This window comes from Equus przewalskii, chromosome 5 (genome assembly GCF_037783145.1).
Source record: "Equus przewalskii isolate Varuska chromosome 5, EquPr2, whole genome shotgun sequence".
Classification (NCBI taxonomy): Eukaryota; Metazoa; Chordata; class Mammalia; order Perissodactyla; family Equidae; genus Equus; species Equus przewalskii.
This window is the reverse complement of record NC_091835.1, coordinates 79,958,130-79,974,586: the sequence shown is the minus strand read 5'-3', so window position 1 is coordinate 79,974,586 and position 16,457 is coordinate 79,958,130. Positions and strand designations below refer to the sequence as shown.

Here is a 16,457-nt window from a genome sequence, read left to right as displayed (position 1 = left end):
GAGGCTCCCCCACCACTCACAGTGGAATTGCCTGGCCCTTGTTTAAATAGGCTGATGCCTGGGCTCAGACCTACACAATCAGGATTTTTAAAGGTGGACCTTGAATCTTAGTATATTTAATTAGCACCCCATGTGATTCTTAAATACATTAAAGTTTGAGAATTGCTAATCTTGTGGAAGAGACAGACAGGCAGACCCAGACTGGCACAAATAGGTAACTCTGTGTTAGTGGACGTCAAAGGATTGTGACCGCAGAGGACCAGGGGGCAGAAGGGAAGATGCTGTCTTTGGTCTTCCTCTGGATTGCCTTGGGGGCAGAGGGCGGCATCAGGCGCCCCTCGTGCTGCTGCTTCACCACCAGTCTAACAGCGTCCACACACTCTTAATCCAGAGGAGTGAGGGTGGCCGAGGGAAGGAAAGGGAGGCACAAGAAGGGACCTCATTTGGTCAGATCTCTGTTCAGATGGTGCCTTCCCAGAGAGGCCACCATAACCACATCTTCTAAAATGACTCTCTCGTCACTCTCCTTGCCCTGCCTGATTTTTCTTCAGAGCACCTGTTGTCTTCTGACTCTGCAATTTATTTGTGTGTCCACCTCATCTACTAGTGTAGAAGTTGTGAGAGACTTTGTCACTTTTGTCCACAGCTGTATCCTCAGTGCCTGGGAAGGTAGTGGGCACATCGTCAGAGCTCAGGAAACTTGGAAGGAAGGCTCTAGGAGGATGCACAGATCCATACAAGCCCGTCTCTCAGCTGCTCACATCATACTGCTCTGAGAAACTGCAAGGATCTCAAGGATTCCTGTGGCCTCTCCCTTTCTTGGCAGATGGGAACATGAGAAGGAGCCACTAGCAGCCCTGACCATGTTCTCCAGCTCCCCTTCAGACCCAAGAGTCTGCATAGTACCTCCCCCCACCCAATGCCCGCAGAGACTCTCCTCCTGATGTCTCCGTCCTAGGGAGCCTCAGAGCCCATTAGTTTGATGTGAAGCTTCCTGGAACATTCAGAAGCTATTTAAGGAATGGAACAGGGAACTTTGGGGAGGCGAATGTGGTCTGATTGCAGAGGGCCCACGACAGCTTCGGGGAGGGAAGGTCAGGTCTCCAGGGCCCGCTGGAATCCTTTGAAGCCCTTGCCGCTGGCGAGGACAAGCGTGCGGCGGGAAGTCTTGCGCGGCAGTCCAGTTTTTCAGAAAGCATTTTCACAAAATGTTCTGAATCACAGGTTAATGTATAAGACGAGAGTTGTAAGTGGAAAGTTGGCAAAGCCCGTTGGAAATTGGCTAAGGGGCAGGAAACAAAGGGCAGCAGTAAAAACCTAAAAGGATGTTAATTGGGGAGTGCCTCGGGGAATAGGGTTGAGACCAGCTTTTTATTATTTACATAAAAAGTAGTTGGAGAAGGGTTTTGAAAGGGATTTTCATGTTGGCTAATGAAACTGCATTAGAGCGCTGTGTGGAAACGCGAATAGTGGAATAAGGGAAGGATTCAATTTACTGACAGAATTGCAGAGGAACATTTCCTAACCTGTTTCTCTTTATCAACCCATACCCATTCTGTTGGCCAGATTTCCATTTGAGTAGTGGGCAGGACAATTTCAGCTTAAACGACTCATATCTCCACATTTTGGGGGCCAACAGAAAGCACTTGGAGAGATTTTTGGCACCCTACACACAGGCCAGTCCTGAAATTAAATGGATGTTATCTTCAGAGCTAGAACGTTCTCTTTTGGAAAGAGCTGGAAGGCAGATGGAATCTCCTTTTTAGCTGCAAGAATAACACTGGGCCACCTGACATCCACATCTTCTTTTACTGAACATTTTCCGTCCTGTGCAGCTCAAATTATCACAGAAACTTATTGTAGATGTACCCCAAGAAGAAGCTCGCAGTCTCTCCGAAGCAAAGTTATCGCACGCTGGAAGTGACAACACAGTGAGCCAGGACTTAAAGTTGGGAGCCCAGGAGTGACATCTGCTCTTTTATCTAAAGCCTTGCCAGGGGGATAGTCCATATAGGCATCTTGAGGCCACTGAGCCCTTGATTTCCTTGATACAAACCAGTAGGAATCCTCTATGGCCGTGGTGCTCAAAGTGTGGTCCATGGACCTGCAGCATCAGCATCACATGGGAGCAAGTTAGAGATGCTGAATCAGAACCTGCATTTTGGTGGGATCCCCAGCTGATGCCTGTGTGCACTAACATTTGAGAAGCACTGCTGTAAGACACCCGGGAACCACAGAAAATAAAGCAAAGAGGATTTGGTTGCTTCTGTAGAGTAAAAACTGAACCACATGAGTTCAGTGGTCTAAGAGAATTCTGGCATTTGGGACTTTCCAGTCTGCTGTAAACTTAAGATTCTCACTAGTTTTCTTTAATTTGGCCACATCAGGCACAGTGCCTTCCCTAGAATGTAAACTTGTCCTGAAGTGAACATGCCTTTTGAGAAAATGTTAAAGCCAGTCCATTATACCCCTAGTGCTCCTCCTGAGTGTGGTCCGTGCCGTCGGCCATTAGCTACTTGTTACCATCTGGTTCACGGGCCACACAGGCCTGGCACCTGGAGGCTGCTTTTCATTTGAGTTCGTTTTCCAGAGGCTCTGGAGGTAGGTGTGGGGCATTTTGTTGTTTTCTGCTGCTGGGTGTAGGCTGTCAGTCCATAGGACCCGCCCTGTGTCGGGGCATCACTGGCTGGGGCAAACCTTTCTGAAACATAAAAGGCTTGGCTTCAAAGATGCAGATCTGAACAGTCTGTAGGCCTCTTAGAATGGTACTCTCTCCAGATCTGCGATGACGTGACGATGACTGCGTGATGGGGCACACAGCTGCTCACATGGCACCCCCTCCTCCCACCCCCTTTCCTCTCGACCTACATCTTTCACTCAGACCTGCTCTTCGAAAATAGGATGGAGCAATGAGGGGGCTGAAGGAGCTGGAAGACTACGACACTGACCTGCCTTTGTCCTCAGCTCAGGAGGTGGTGGAGGCAGGGGCTAGTGCTGCCAACTTAGCAGAGAACAGCGATGAAATCCCCACTCTTCCTCCCTCTGCCCCTCTAGAGGCGGGGGACACAGAATGGTGGCCTAACCCAAAGAAGGCTTGATTTTTATTCTTATTAGCTTTGCCAAGGTTGCTGTGTTCTTTTCAAAGAGTTTAGGTGATGTTGAAAGATCCAGGTCATTCCAGGTGCTAGAGATGAGGAAAGACTTTGAGTTTGCCAAGACACACTTTGGAGAGTCAGACCTAGCATGTGTCCTCTGTAATTTAGGCTAGATCGAGCATACTTTAGGCTCCTCAAACCTGAGCATAGTGTCAGAGCCCCTCCTTATCTGAGATGGGTCCAGCCCCTTGGGCCTCAAACAGGTAAGCCAAAAGGTGACTCAAGTGAGCCTGTTGAATAAAGTGTCCCCCAGTCCTAGACAAATACACGCATAGCAGCTGTGGGGGATCTTGGACGGGCCTCGTCTCCTCCCAGAGCGAGAGCTCAGAAACAGGGAAATCTGCTCTCCATCTTCGTGCTCAGAGCACCTGGCACAGAGCAGGCCCTTAATAAATGTCTGTGGGATGGACGGGCAAAGAAAGCAAGGGTCCAGCCTCTGGCTGCTCTTCTGGCTAGCGCAGTGTCCAGTGTAAGTCCTTGTTCCTGCTATATCTCAGGCATCACATTTTCACTTAATTTCTTCCTTGTCAACTACTAAGCCCACCTTTTGGGCCCCATATGTCTGTACAGCAAGTCTCCAAAGGAGGCCACCCCTAAACACAAAGCTTGCTGCACAGTCAAGTACCTTAAGATGCACGCCTAAAACACCAGGCTGGGCAGGAGAAGGGAAGGGAGATGTGAAGCCAGTCTGTTGGAAGGAGTAGCATGCTCCCAGCTTCTTAAGCAGGAGTATCCCTGTTCTTTTCAGGTAAGAATCTACGATCTCTCCAAATATGAGCATGGAGCAGACGATGTGCTGATCCTGGCCACGGACGGACTCTGGGATGTCTTATCAAATGAAGAAGTGGCAGAAGCAATCACTCAGTTTCTTCCTAACTGTGATCCAGATGACCCTCACAGGTTTGTGCATTTCTGTGATTGTAGGCTTGCTCCTCAAGCAGTTTTTCATGATGTGACTGAAATAAATAATAATCATGCAGTTTTCATCATCTATGATTTCTGGTCAAGCTGAGATGGATGGTTTAGGAGCCAAACCGCAGAAGGGACTACACTTCTTATTAGAGGTACTTTCACAGTCTAATAGAAACCCCCCTGAAATGGAACCGAGATGCAAGGGGTAAAGAACTTGATTTGTGAGGTATTTCAGTAGCATACCTTTCTCACTGTTTCCTTCACATCTTCCAACGTGGGAATAATCCAATTTATAGAGCAAATGCTCCCAGCATTGACTTTCATCCATTGGGAAATTTTCCTTTGAGAAACATTGGGAAAGGAGAGAGATTACAGTGGGTATTCCCTTATAGCATAACGGCATGTAAATATCCCAAACAACCCTGGGTCACTCTCAGAAATAAACAGAAATCCCCCTGGAGAAAGGCAGCTTTCACTTAGAACATAGGAGACAAGTTGCCGTGAGTAAAAGCCAGCACAAACAACAGACAGCAGAGTTGGACCTCTAAATACTTTGTTCTTGAATTTATCAGTCAAAGATATAAATAAATATTTTAACATGTTTCAGAAATGTTTTAAAAAGTACTGAAGATATAAACAAGGACAAGAGACTATAAAAATGGCTGCATGGGTTTTGAAAATAAGGAAATGGAATCTCTGGAGATGAAAAGTATAAAAATATGAATTAAAAATTCAGTGGATTAAACAGATTAGAGACAGTTGAAGAGAACACTGGTGAACTGGAAAATTGATCTGCATAATCCAGACTATAGCTCAGAGAGACAAAGAGAGATTAAGAAACTAAGAGGATGACCTAAGATGCTCTAAATAAAATTTCAAAAGGAAATACTATAGAAGATGAGGAGAAGAAAAAGTTCCAGACTTGCTGAATGATGCTACGTCTAAGATCCTGAAAGCCCAAAAAAATCTCAAGCAGAAGAAATAAAAAGAAAATTACAAGTAGGTATTTAATAATGAAACAGAAGAACTTTAAAAAAACAAAAATATATTAAAAGCAGCCAGAAAGAAGAAAAACACAGATAAGTAAGAATAGCATTTAGAATGACAGCTGACTTTTCAAGAGCACATTAGACGCCAAAGACAGTGGAATGCTATCTTCAGTTGTCTAAGAAAAGAATAACTGTCAACTTTTAGATTTTTTTTTTTGAGGAAGATTGGCTCTGGGTTAACATCTGTTGGCAATCTTCCTCTTTTTGCTTGAGGAAGATTGTTGTTGAGCTAACATCTGTGCCAGTCTTCCTCTGTTTTATGTGGGACACCTCCATGGTGTGGCTTAATGAGCAGTGCTAGGTCTGTGCCTGGGATCCGAACTGCAAACCCCAGGCCCCCAAAGCAGAATGTGCAAACTTAACCACTACACCACTGAGCTGGCCCCTAGAATTTTTATATGTAGTAAAAATATCAATAAAGAAGATGAAGTAAAAACATTTTCAGGCAGAATAAAAACTGAGGGATTTTACTGCCAACCAACTTCCTCTGAAGAAAATTCTAAAGGATGTACTCAGATAAGAAAAGGAAATGATCCCAGATGGAAGATCTGAGAAGTAAGATGGATGGTGGATTATTAAGCTAAGATATTAGTAAATATGTAGGTATGTTTAAACATACATTGACTATGTAAAACAGTAATAAGGATGTCTAATGTGTGGTATTAAAAACGATAGAATTAAAATGCTGAATAAAAGTAGCATAATAAATTAGCAAGGGGAGATAGTATCAGCTGAAGTATGCTATGGTTCCACTTGAAAACAGGTTGAAAGTGTTTAACTTTAGACTTTAAGTAGATGTGTTTAAATAGCTAAGAAAACTAAAAAAATAGTATAACTTTGAAACTTTCCCTCAAGAAAATCCATATGGTGTTAAAAACCAAACTTCTAAACAACTTCTTAATAAAAAAATATATAATAAAAACTAGAAATTACTTTGGCCTAAACAATAATACTATATATCACAACTTTAGGGGCTGGCCCGGTGGCATAGTGGTTAAGTTTGTGTGCTCTGCTTCAGTGGTCTGGGGTTCGCCGGTTTGGATCCCAGGTGCAGACCTGCACACTGCTCATCAGGCCATGCTGTGGTGGCATCCCACATAAAATAGAGGAAGATCGGCACAGATGTTAGCTCTTTGACAATCTTCCTCAAGCAAGAAGGGCCAGTCTTCCTTACCAAAAAAAAAAAAAAAACGTTAAAAGCTTGACTTTTGAGCCTTTTTTCCCTAATTTAATGAGCCATGCATCGATGAGGACTTCACTCACCCCTGACCTGCCAGAAGTGACTGCATCCCCTCCATGTCATAAGGTGACTTTTTCCGAAGCCCTCCCCTGTATCACAAGGAACTCCTACCCACACGCTCTGGACTTCTGACCACAGAAAAAGAAAAAGAGACTCTCAGCCAGAGAGAGAGATTTCTCCGAGTAAGATTCTAAGAAGCCAAAGGAGTGGAGCTGTCTTCTTGTGGACTGTGTGTTCTTTTCCCGTGTGCAGGCTATTAAACAGCTGTGCTAATTTAAAATTAAAGTTCAACAACAGCATCTAATTTAAGAGGTGAGAGCAGCAGAATAAATCCAGGAGAAGTAATGGAAGGAAAAATTAAATAGAATGGAATAGACGACAAATATACGATAAAAATAAATGACAAAATTTGGTTCTTTAAAGCAACCAACATCAGGGAAATGCAATCAAAACCACAATGAGATACCACCTCACGCCGACGAGCATGGCTAATGAAACACACACACAACCCCACACACAGAGAAAATAAGTGTTGGTGAGGATGGGGGGAAATTAGAACCCTTGTGCATTGCTGTTGAGAATGTAAACTGATACAGCTGTGGGAAACAGTATGGCGGTTCCCCAAAAAAATTAAACATAGAATTACCACATGATCCAGCAATTCCATTTCTGGGCATACACCCAGAAGAGGTGAAGGCAGGGGCTCAAACAGATATTTGTACACCCATGTACACAGCAGCATTGTTCACAATAGCAAAAAGGTGGAAGCAACCCAAGCGCCCATCAATAAATGAATGATTAAACAAAATATAGTAAATACATACAATGGACTATTAATGAGACTTAAAAAGGAACAAAATTCTCACACGTGCTACAAAACGGGTGGTCCTTGAAGACATTATGCTAAGTGAAATATGCCAGTCGCAGAAGGACAAATATTGTCTGATTCCGTTTATATGAGCGACCTAGAGTAGTCAGTCAGAGACAGAAGGCGAAATGGTGGTGGCCACGGGCTTGTGGTGGGAGGATGGGGAGTTAGCGTTTAATGGGTACAGCATTTCAGTTTGTGAACACGGAAAGTTCTGGAGATGAATGGTGGTGATGGTTGCACAACAATGTGAATGTACTTAATGCCACAGAACTATATTAATTGTAGATGCTGAATTTTATGTTATGTATATTTTACCACAAAAATAATTTTGCAAAAAAAAAAGTAAATGAAACTAACAAAGTAGATAAATTACCCATAAGACTAATCAAGAAAAAGGGAGAGGACAAATAAACAGTATTAGGAATAAAAAACAGTAATAATTCTGATGTAGCAGGAATTAAATATAAAAGGATATTATGAATATATATATATATATTTTCTAATAGGAATATTGTAAAGATATTTATTCTCCCTAATTGATCTATAAAGTCAGTCCACTTATAAGCAAAACACTAGTAGAGTTTTCATGGAATTTTATAAGCCGATTTTTTTTTTTTTTTGAGGAAGATCAGCCCTGAGCTAACTACTGCCAATCCTCCTCTGTTTGCTGAGGAAGACTGGCCCTGAGCTAACATCCACACCCATCTTCCTCCACTTTACATGTGGGACGCCTACCACAGATTGACTTTTGCCAAGCAGTGCCATGTCCGCACCCAGGATCCAAACCAGAGAATCCCGGGCTACCGAGAAGCGGAACGCACCAACTTAACCACTATGCCACCGGGCCAGCCCCTATAAGTTGATTTTAAGATGTATATGGAAGAACAAAATGCCAAGACTGTGACATTTCTGTATGGGTTTTAACCCTTCTTGATATTAAGACAAAATCAGAATAACTAAGACAATGTAGAAAATAAAAGTTGGATCATTCCCTTACACCACACACTAAAATCAAGTCCAGGCCAATTAAGACTTAGATGTGAAAGTAAAAATAAATACAACTTTTACAAAATGGCACAGGAGGCTATCTTTATGATCTGAAGCTAGGAAAGGATTTCTTAAACAGAACACAACACGAACAAGATTGATAAGCTTGACTACATTAAAATGACCAACTTTGGTTCTTCAAAAGAGAATATGTGCAGTGTGAAAGCAGTCATAGGCCATACAAAACGGAGTGTGGCTGTGTTCTAATACAACTTCATTTATAAAAACAGGCAGTAGGTTGCAGTTTGCCAACCCATGATCTAAATTTTTACCATTGTGGCTATATTATATGCAATGGACAAATGAAAAAGTTTTAAGGGAAAAAGACAACATAAAGGGTAAAATGACAAACTATGAACTGGAAGAAGATCTTTGCAACTTGTATAACTGAAGAGAGATTGATATCCATAAAATATAATGAGCTCTCAAAGATTAATTTAAGAAAACACAAGGGGTCAGCCCCCTGGCCGAGTGGTTAAAGTTCCAGACGCTCTGCTTTGGCAGCCCAGGTTCACGGGTTCGGATCCCAGGCATGGACCTACTCCACTCGTCAGCCATGCTGTGGAGGCGTCCCACATACAAAGTGGAAGAGGATTGGCACAGATGTTAGCTCAGGGCTAATCTTCCTCAGCAGAAAAAAAAACTACAACCCATTAGAAAAATGAATGAGAACCAAATAGTCATCACACAGAAGAAAATCAATGACCAATAAATATATGAAAAAAACACCCAACCTCAGTAGTCAGAGAGTACAAATTTAAACCATGTGGAACAATTGCAAGTGGATTTGTGAATTTGTAGAAAGACTAAAGACAGCTTGGCATACCTGGTAACGTTGAGCATATGCATATCCCATAGCTCAGAAGTTCCACTCCTGGATCTGCACCCCAGAGGAGTGGTTCTGAAAGTGTGGTCTTCTGGCCTCATGGCATCAACATCATCTGAGAACTTTTTAGAAATGCAGATTCTCAGGCCCCACCCCAAAGCGATCAGATAAGACTGCAATGGCAGAACCCAGCAATCTGTTTTAACAAATCATCCAGGTGATTCTGATGCTGCTAAAATTTGAGTCATGCAAAAAAAAAAAATTCCACAGAATTGTTTTTATTACAAAAACTGGAAGCAGCGTACACGTCCAATCATAGGATGAATAAACAAAGAATAGAATACAGCTCAAAAAAAGGGAATGAGCCAAAGTTGTGCTCATTAATAGGGAAGAATCTCAAAAACGTGATGTTGAATTTAATAAGGAAGTCGTAGAAGAATATGCATATTATGATTCTAGTTACATGAAATAGAAAACTGACAATATATTATTTAGGGATATAGATATTAAAACTAGAACAAAAAGCAAGGGCTGGACTGGTGGCATAGTGGTAAGTTTGCGCACACTGCTTCCATGGCCCAGGGTTGCCGGGTGCAGACCTGCACACCACTCATCAAGCTGTGCTGTGACAGCATCCCACATACAACATAGAGGAAGACTGGCACAGATGTTAGCTCAGCAACAATCTTCCTCACCAAAAATGAAACAAAACGAAAAACAAATACCTAGAACAAAAAACAAGATAACCCTAAATTAGGGATAATGGTTACCTTGGGAGGACAGATGGCAGAGGGCTATGTGCTTGAGGAGGACCACAGGGAGCTTCTAAGGTACTTACTGGTATGTTCTTTTCCTTTAGCTGGATAAGCATGTTATTTTTAAACTGAATATACATTATATGCAATCATTTGTAAATTACGAGAGCTAGTGTAGTCTGGTGGTCAGTAGCGTGGAATCTAGGCAGGCTGCGGGAGCTCGAATCCTGGTTCTGCCCCTTCTCTAGATTTGTGACCTTGGGGAAAGTTTCTTAACCCCTCAGTGCCTCAGATTCCTCATCTGTAAAATGGAGTCCAATAGCGCTAAACTCATACATATAGAAAGAGTGAAGTAAGCGCTACAGGGTGTTTGTTGTTGCTATTGTATGTTTGTTGCATTTTTTCTATGTTTTCTATATTTTACAACAAAAAAATTTCCTCAGGAATAAGGAAAGCTAAACTCACTCTTCCTCAAATTGTTTGGTATAATTTTGCTCAGGTGCAAAGGAACTGACAGTAGTGTCGTTAAAGATTCTTTTGAATTTGAATGTATTTTTCTTCTCTTTAGTTTTAATCTGTGTTTTATATCCTCCTTGTTAGCAACATTCTTGTGTTGATTTTCTCTACTGCGATCATTTTTATACAGCTTTGCAAAGCCAGCTGACCGGTCTGAGTGAAAAGGCACCCCACACTTTTTTTTAATCTCTCCAAGCTGGCCTGGTCTTGCTCACCAGCGCATCCCTTTCCACGGCGACAAACCTGCCCTCCAGGGATTGGTAACCTCTGGTTAGTGCTGTCACTGGGCAGGTGCAGGCCAGGTCAGAGCGGGCTCCTGGGCTCCTGAGAACTGCAACCTACAGACACAGGGCTTACAGCCATGTCCATGCAACAGACAGGGCAGGAAAGAAGGGTTTCAGTTTGCCTTTTGGGGAAGGGGGCAACCCAAAGCCTGTGAAAGAATCCTGCATCAGATGAGTGAGTGAAAGGAAAGAGAGAATATCAGGCTGGAGATCAGAAAAATTCTGGTTGGTCTTTGAGATCTTAAGGCAGTCAGAACTTAGAGGCGAAGATTTTCTTCTTTGCCAAATAAGTCCCATTCAGATTCATTCGTTTGGGGAAAATTAAGGACCTGTTTTGTGAGCCAAGGCCTGCTATTCACTGGGGGAAGATCTGTGAAGAAGATGGACCTGGTCCCTACGCTCTTGGAGTTCAAAGTCTAGAAGTGGTGACAGAGGAAGCATTAGGACTTTACACTGTGAGTGAGTGAAGAGAGGAGCCCAAGCTAGAGCCAGGGATGCTGAGAAAGCGTCCCACAGGAAGGGGCGTCCACACTAAACCTGAAGAATACGTGAGCATGAGCCAGGAGTGTAGGGGCGAGGGGACTTGGGGAAGAAGAACATGGCGCATCCAAGGAACTCAGTGGTCAATACGGCTGACTGGGCTTAGTGTGGGGTCGTGTCGACAGAGGTGGTGTGAGAAGCAAACGAGTAGGATCATGTTGGACCTTACGCTCTCAAAGATTAATGAATGTGAAATTAGTTGTAGGAAAGGAAGCCTATGACAGTGACATGGAATTTGTGTGATTCGTTCATTCTGATCCATAATCAGAAAACGTTCTGTACAATCTAATGGTGAAAACGTGAGATGTGGATTGTTTCTCCAACCCTTTGTGCTCCTAGTAATTTAAGCCATATTGGGAAAGCAGAGAAACTTAATTTATTTCAAACTCATGACTGAGGAATTATGTAAAAATGATGATACATGTGACGTATTTGGCCATACCCGTAATTTGGAAGGAGGGCACACACTCATGCCCCAGCTTAGTGTGTCTCCTTAGGGGGCCCATGGACAGAGAGCTCAGTCCTAAAAGCCGAGTCAGGGGGTTGCCTGCTGATGCCCTCCCACTGGGAGCTGTTCTGATCTTGTCATGCAAAACGGAAATATGAGTAGAAGTCATCCTCATAAATTTTAGCCTAAGACATAATTTCTGTGATGAATAAAGACCACGATCGTTTCAGAGGCTCTATGAGCCCTTCCTTGGCCAGAAGGATTCACTGTTCCCCAAGTGTAGCCGAGGACCACAGGTTTGCCAGCTTAATCATGGGGACAGGGAGAGGGGTGGGTTCCTGGGTCTCAGCCTATTGTTGGACAGACGATGGGAAAAGAAAACTGTACCCCAGGTGGGCAGCTTGGGAGAAGGCAGGCAAGTGAGCAGAACAAGATGCTTCTTCATTTGAGGTTTTGCAGGGGCCCATTTTACTCTGAGTCTTGCCAGGTCTGCCCAGCTTTGTCTGGAAAGTTAGCAGAACAGAAAGAGGCAGCATCCTGGCCCTGTGACAGGCGGGACTTCCGGGTTTTGCCATTGGATGGCTTGACTTTTATTTATGTTACAGGTGGGTTTTTTCATTTTCTTTTCCTCTTACTGACAGCCATTCTCAACAAATTAGTGGCGTTGTCATCCTCTGATGACATCCTTCCCAGTGAGAAATTTCAAATAGCATCTCCCCCACCGGAGTGGGCTGCGAGGGCAGAGATGTTAGCACAAAGATATGTTTGCCAAGTTCTGACCCTCACCATTCCCCTGGGCAGAGATGGGGTAAAAGTCAGTGCATCTGACTAAGTCCCTTTGCTGTTTTGAACTGTCTTGACAAAGGAACCAGAAAATTAAAAGTCTTTGCGGACAAGCCAGAATGTGAGTGCAGTGGGATTTTTTCTGTCTTCCTTTCCTTTTTCTTGGAGTGTGCCCTGAAGTGTAGCAGAGCTGGTGGCTCTGTGAATCTCTGTGGGGTCGTGGCATGAACTGTCCGTAGACAGCATGCCAGCTAACGTTCTGGAGGGGGTGGTTGGCAAGCACGGAGGTTTGACTGCATAATCTGCAGCTCTTCCTAATTCCAGCAAGATTCTCTCTTGAAGCCTAGACATCCTGCACGATTTGGAGAGGGTGCTCAGAGATAGGCCTGGAAGGGGTTTTCTGAGGAACGACATCTGGGACTGGAGGTTTGGGGGTGGGTCTCCTGGAGAGAATATTCAAAGTGGAGGCAAGTGTGTAAACACTCAAAGAAAATGCTTAATATTTTGTCAGAAAGGAATAAACTGTTAATATTACTAAATGGGAAGGGCGTGGGCAAAGCTGAGAGGAGCTCGGACCAAAGAACAGTTAAGGAGACGTACAAATGTGGCGTGGGCTCCATCCCACGTGCCCGGGCAGAGCTCTGCGAGGCTCTGGGCAGTCCTTCACTTCCCCAAAACCTGTCTGTAGAAACCTCATCTTTGTAACGTGCACCTAATGACCCTCAGTCCCCCTGCCATGACACTCGAGGAGCTGATTATGGGGTACGGAATCAGTAAGTACCAATGCACTGTAAACGCCATCGAGCATTTCCTTAAGGAGAGAAGGCTTCTTGATGGTCATGCTTCAGATGTCGCTCTTGACATCCGTGCTCTCCCGGCTCCGATGACTGTGTTCCCGGATCACGAAGAGATTAATCAGCGGACAGTTAATAGCAGAACACCCACCAACGCTGACGGCAGGCCCCTAATGCACGTATTAAATGCTAGTTTGTGTTACCTTGATAACATGAAATTTATCTTGGTGAAGGACAAGGGTTCTTCTTATGAACTCCTTGTGTGAGTTCGCTGAACTCATTTCTACCAGCGGCGTAAGGTTTTGAAAAAGTGCTTCAAATGCAAAACGGAAGGGTTCCTCCACCCCACCCCACCCCCATATCAATTACAGGTTTTAAGACAAATTCTTGTTTGATCTGTTTGAAGATGAGATAAAAATCTGCATTTTGGTTTCTTTTGCACAGTTTAGCATATTCGGATCCTTGGGAGTTTGGAAGTGTAGGGAGGAAGACATTTCCTCTTCCCAAATGGGGGTTCGTCTGGCTGGAGAACGAATTAAATTCACATGAGACAGAATAGCAAGAGAAAATTAAACAAAGCTTTATGAGGAACCATGGCCCCGGGCCTTTCTTCCCGAAGGAAGAAAGGGCACCGAAGAAGTGGGGTGCACAGAGTGGTTACATACCCCCAAACAGGGTGTTTCACATGTGATTGAAATGTCCCTTTTACAATAGTCATGAGGCTGCTCTGTCAGCACAGCTCTTGATGGAAACGGCAGATAGGTCTGCTGTCTCAGTGAACACCGCGGGGTGGCAGGTGTGTTGCCTCGGGCTAGGGGGGTCACATAGGAGCGCTGCAATCCATTCCCAGCCTAAAGAAAGATGCTTAATCTTTAAGGAGATGCCAACATTGGGAGGGGGAGGGAAGTCAGTTACAGGAGGTTACCAGACAAGCACAATAAAATGCAGATTTAAGTCCTTGCCTTTGGTATTAAGAGTTTCTAGAGAGGTCATCTCCTTTCTTCTTCCTGGTACAGAGAGGGAGGCACCTTTTACAGATAGAGATTTCCCTTACAAATGTAAACATGTCCTAACAAAGGGCAAGTTCCATTCCTCAGAGCCTCCTTCCCTGTCCCAGTTTATCAAAAGCAGTCAGCCTCAAATAATCCTGATGCCAAAGCGACATATCTTGGGGTGGCCAATTTCAGGTCCCTGCAGAAGTCAGCCTGCGATCCTGCCCATGCACTCTGGCCAGCATGCGGCCAGGCCCATCTGTACCTCCTCAGTGCTGTTGATGGGGCCCTTGGAGCCGAGCCGTGTGGTCAGTTGAAGGGAGGAACATCAGGGCAGTCTAAAGGGCTTGCGAGCGAGGACAGAGAAGGAAATGGTTCTTATGCCCCCTCAGGTTGAAGTGTTGTTGTTTGGGATTCGAACTAAAATAAACACTCACCACCCAAGAAACCAGAAGCTGACGCCAGGGGCAAAGAGGCGGACGAGGCGAGGCCTGGCCGGGGTTCCCACCCTCTCCGGTGGGAGTGGGGAGCTCTCCCCAGTCCGTGACCTTGTACCTGCTGGGACACAACCCCCCAGTCGACACAGTGACAGTGTTGTGGACAGCAGCTGTCATTATTCCAGTGTCTCAGGGCGTCCGCCTGAGTGGAGTGGCCGCACCCTGGGCAAAGGACAGAAGCTGGCGTGAGCAGCTTCAGTGGCCTCACAGCTGGACAAGGGACACGCATGGCTCAGCTCCCAGCAGTGAGCCTAAGACGGGCCTCCTCCAGGACAAGTTGCCCTTCGGAGCACAACAGAGAGCCCCCTCCTAGCCACCCCCCACCTACCCAGTCGCCAGAGATCCCTGCCAATGTGCCAAAGCTTGGCAGAGCTTTGCTAGCTCTATAAATCCGAGGCCTGCTCAGAATGCAGACAGGATCCCTCCTCTGGTTCCCATCACACTGTGTTGCTGCGGGCCTTCAGCAGAGGGAGGCTGCCTTTTATATGCAAATATTTGGAACCCATTCACTCCCCAGTTCCTGCCACCTACCCTCCCTCTTGTAAGACCCTGTCTGTACCATCCAAACGGCAAATAGAAGTTCCCACCCCACTGGAACCATTAGAGCCTCTAAGGCATGGTTACAGCCTGAGGCCTGAAAGGGACTTATTTTTGACACTCCAGTGCTGATTCAGATGTAGTCTCATGGGAAACAGATGCTACAAGAGGTAGATGACTTGAGGCAAAACTCCTGGGGAGGAGAAAATGAGGAAAATGATAGCTAAGGTTTAATGACCCCGAATACCTTACGGAAGGAAGGCTCTCCTTTATTCCGGGCAGGAACCGTTAAGGTCTGCCCTATCATTATTCCAGATGGTCCAGGAAGAAAAGGCCGGCTCCGAGAGGCTAAGGAATTTTTCCAGAGCCACCCTCTTGGGTGGTGGTAAATCAGGGACTGGACCCCAGGCAACCCAGGCCCACACCCTGAGCCCTTTGTGGGTTCCACTGAAGAGGGGAAGAACTGAGATGGCCAAGGCTGTGGCAAGGACAGCAGAGACAACTGAGGATTTCTCCGTCTCCTTCCACCCTGAAGTTAGCGTCAGTGGTTGTGAAAAGCGCTTCTGGCCGTCCCATAGTTCTTCAGCTTTCTTCCCTTTTTTCTTCCCTGCTCTGCTGTCCTTTCTCTGCTCCCTCCTCCTTGGAGCCCTAGGAGGCTTCTGAGCCAAGCCCTGTGTGGTGTGGCAGGTCTGATCCCTCCCCGGCAGCCAGTTCTTTCAGCAGAGCTTTGCTGATCAATATTGAAAGCTGCAGCCAGAGAAGAAGAATGTTCCCAAAATACAAAACGTGCCTCCCAGGGAGACTCTTCCTTAGGAGGGAGAGTGAGTACTTCAAACCTCTCGCACAGTTCTCCGAGGCGTTCTGTAATGGCCCTGCAGCTGCTCCACAGCCAGCCTCCAGAAGCACCAGGCCCCTCAGCCTGCCTCAGGGTCCCGGCTGGCAGGTGCATGACGGAATCCGTTCCCTTTCACCGCCTTCAGCTGCACCACATTCTTCTTTGCTACACTCCTGTGTATTCTGTACTTACATTTCATGGTTGGACTCAGATTTCCTCCTGCTGCTCCCTACACCCTCTATGGCATGTGTATGCCCTTGTGTGCAGCCTCGGTACCAAAATCACTAGAGCCCTCCTATTTTACTGCCACATTAAGCAGTTTCTTTGTCACCAAAGCAGGCAGCCCTTGTCAGGGAGAAATTGGAGGAGAACAAAA

General features: G+C 45.2%; 1 protein-coding gene across 1 annotated transcript in view; it reads left to right on the top strand.

Moving 5' to 3' along the window:
- The window catches only part of PPM1H (protein phosphatase, Mg2+/Mn2+ dependent 1H), a 231,415-nt gene that overhangs the window by 205,475 nt on the left and 9,483 nt on the right, over positions 1-16,457 (top strand). Inside the window, exon 9 of the mRNA XM_070621935.1 lies at positions 3,904-4,055. Within this exon, the coding sequence (XP_070478036.1) occupies positions 3,904-4,055 (152 nt within the window). The remainder of the gene's footprint in view (positions 1-3,903; positions 4,056-16,457) is intronic.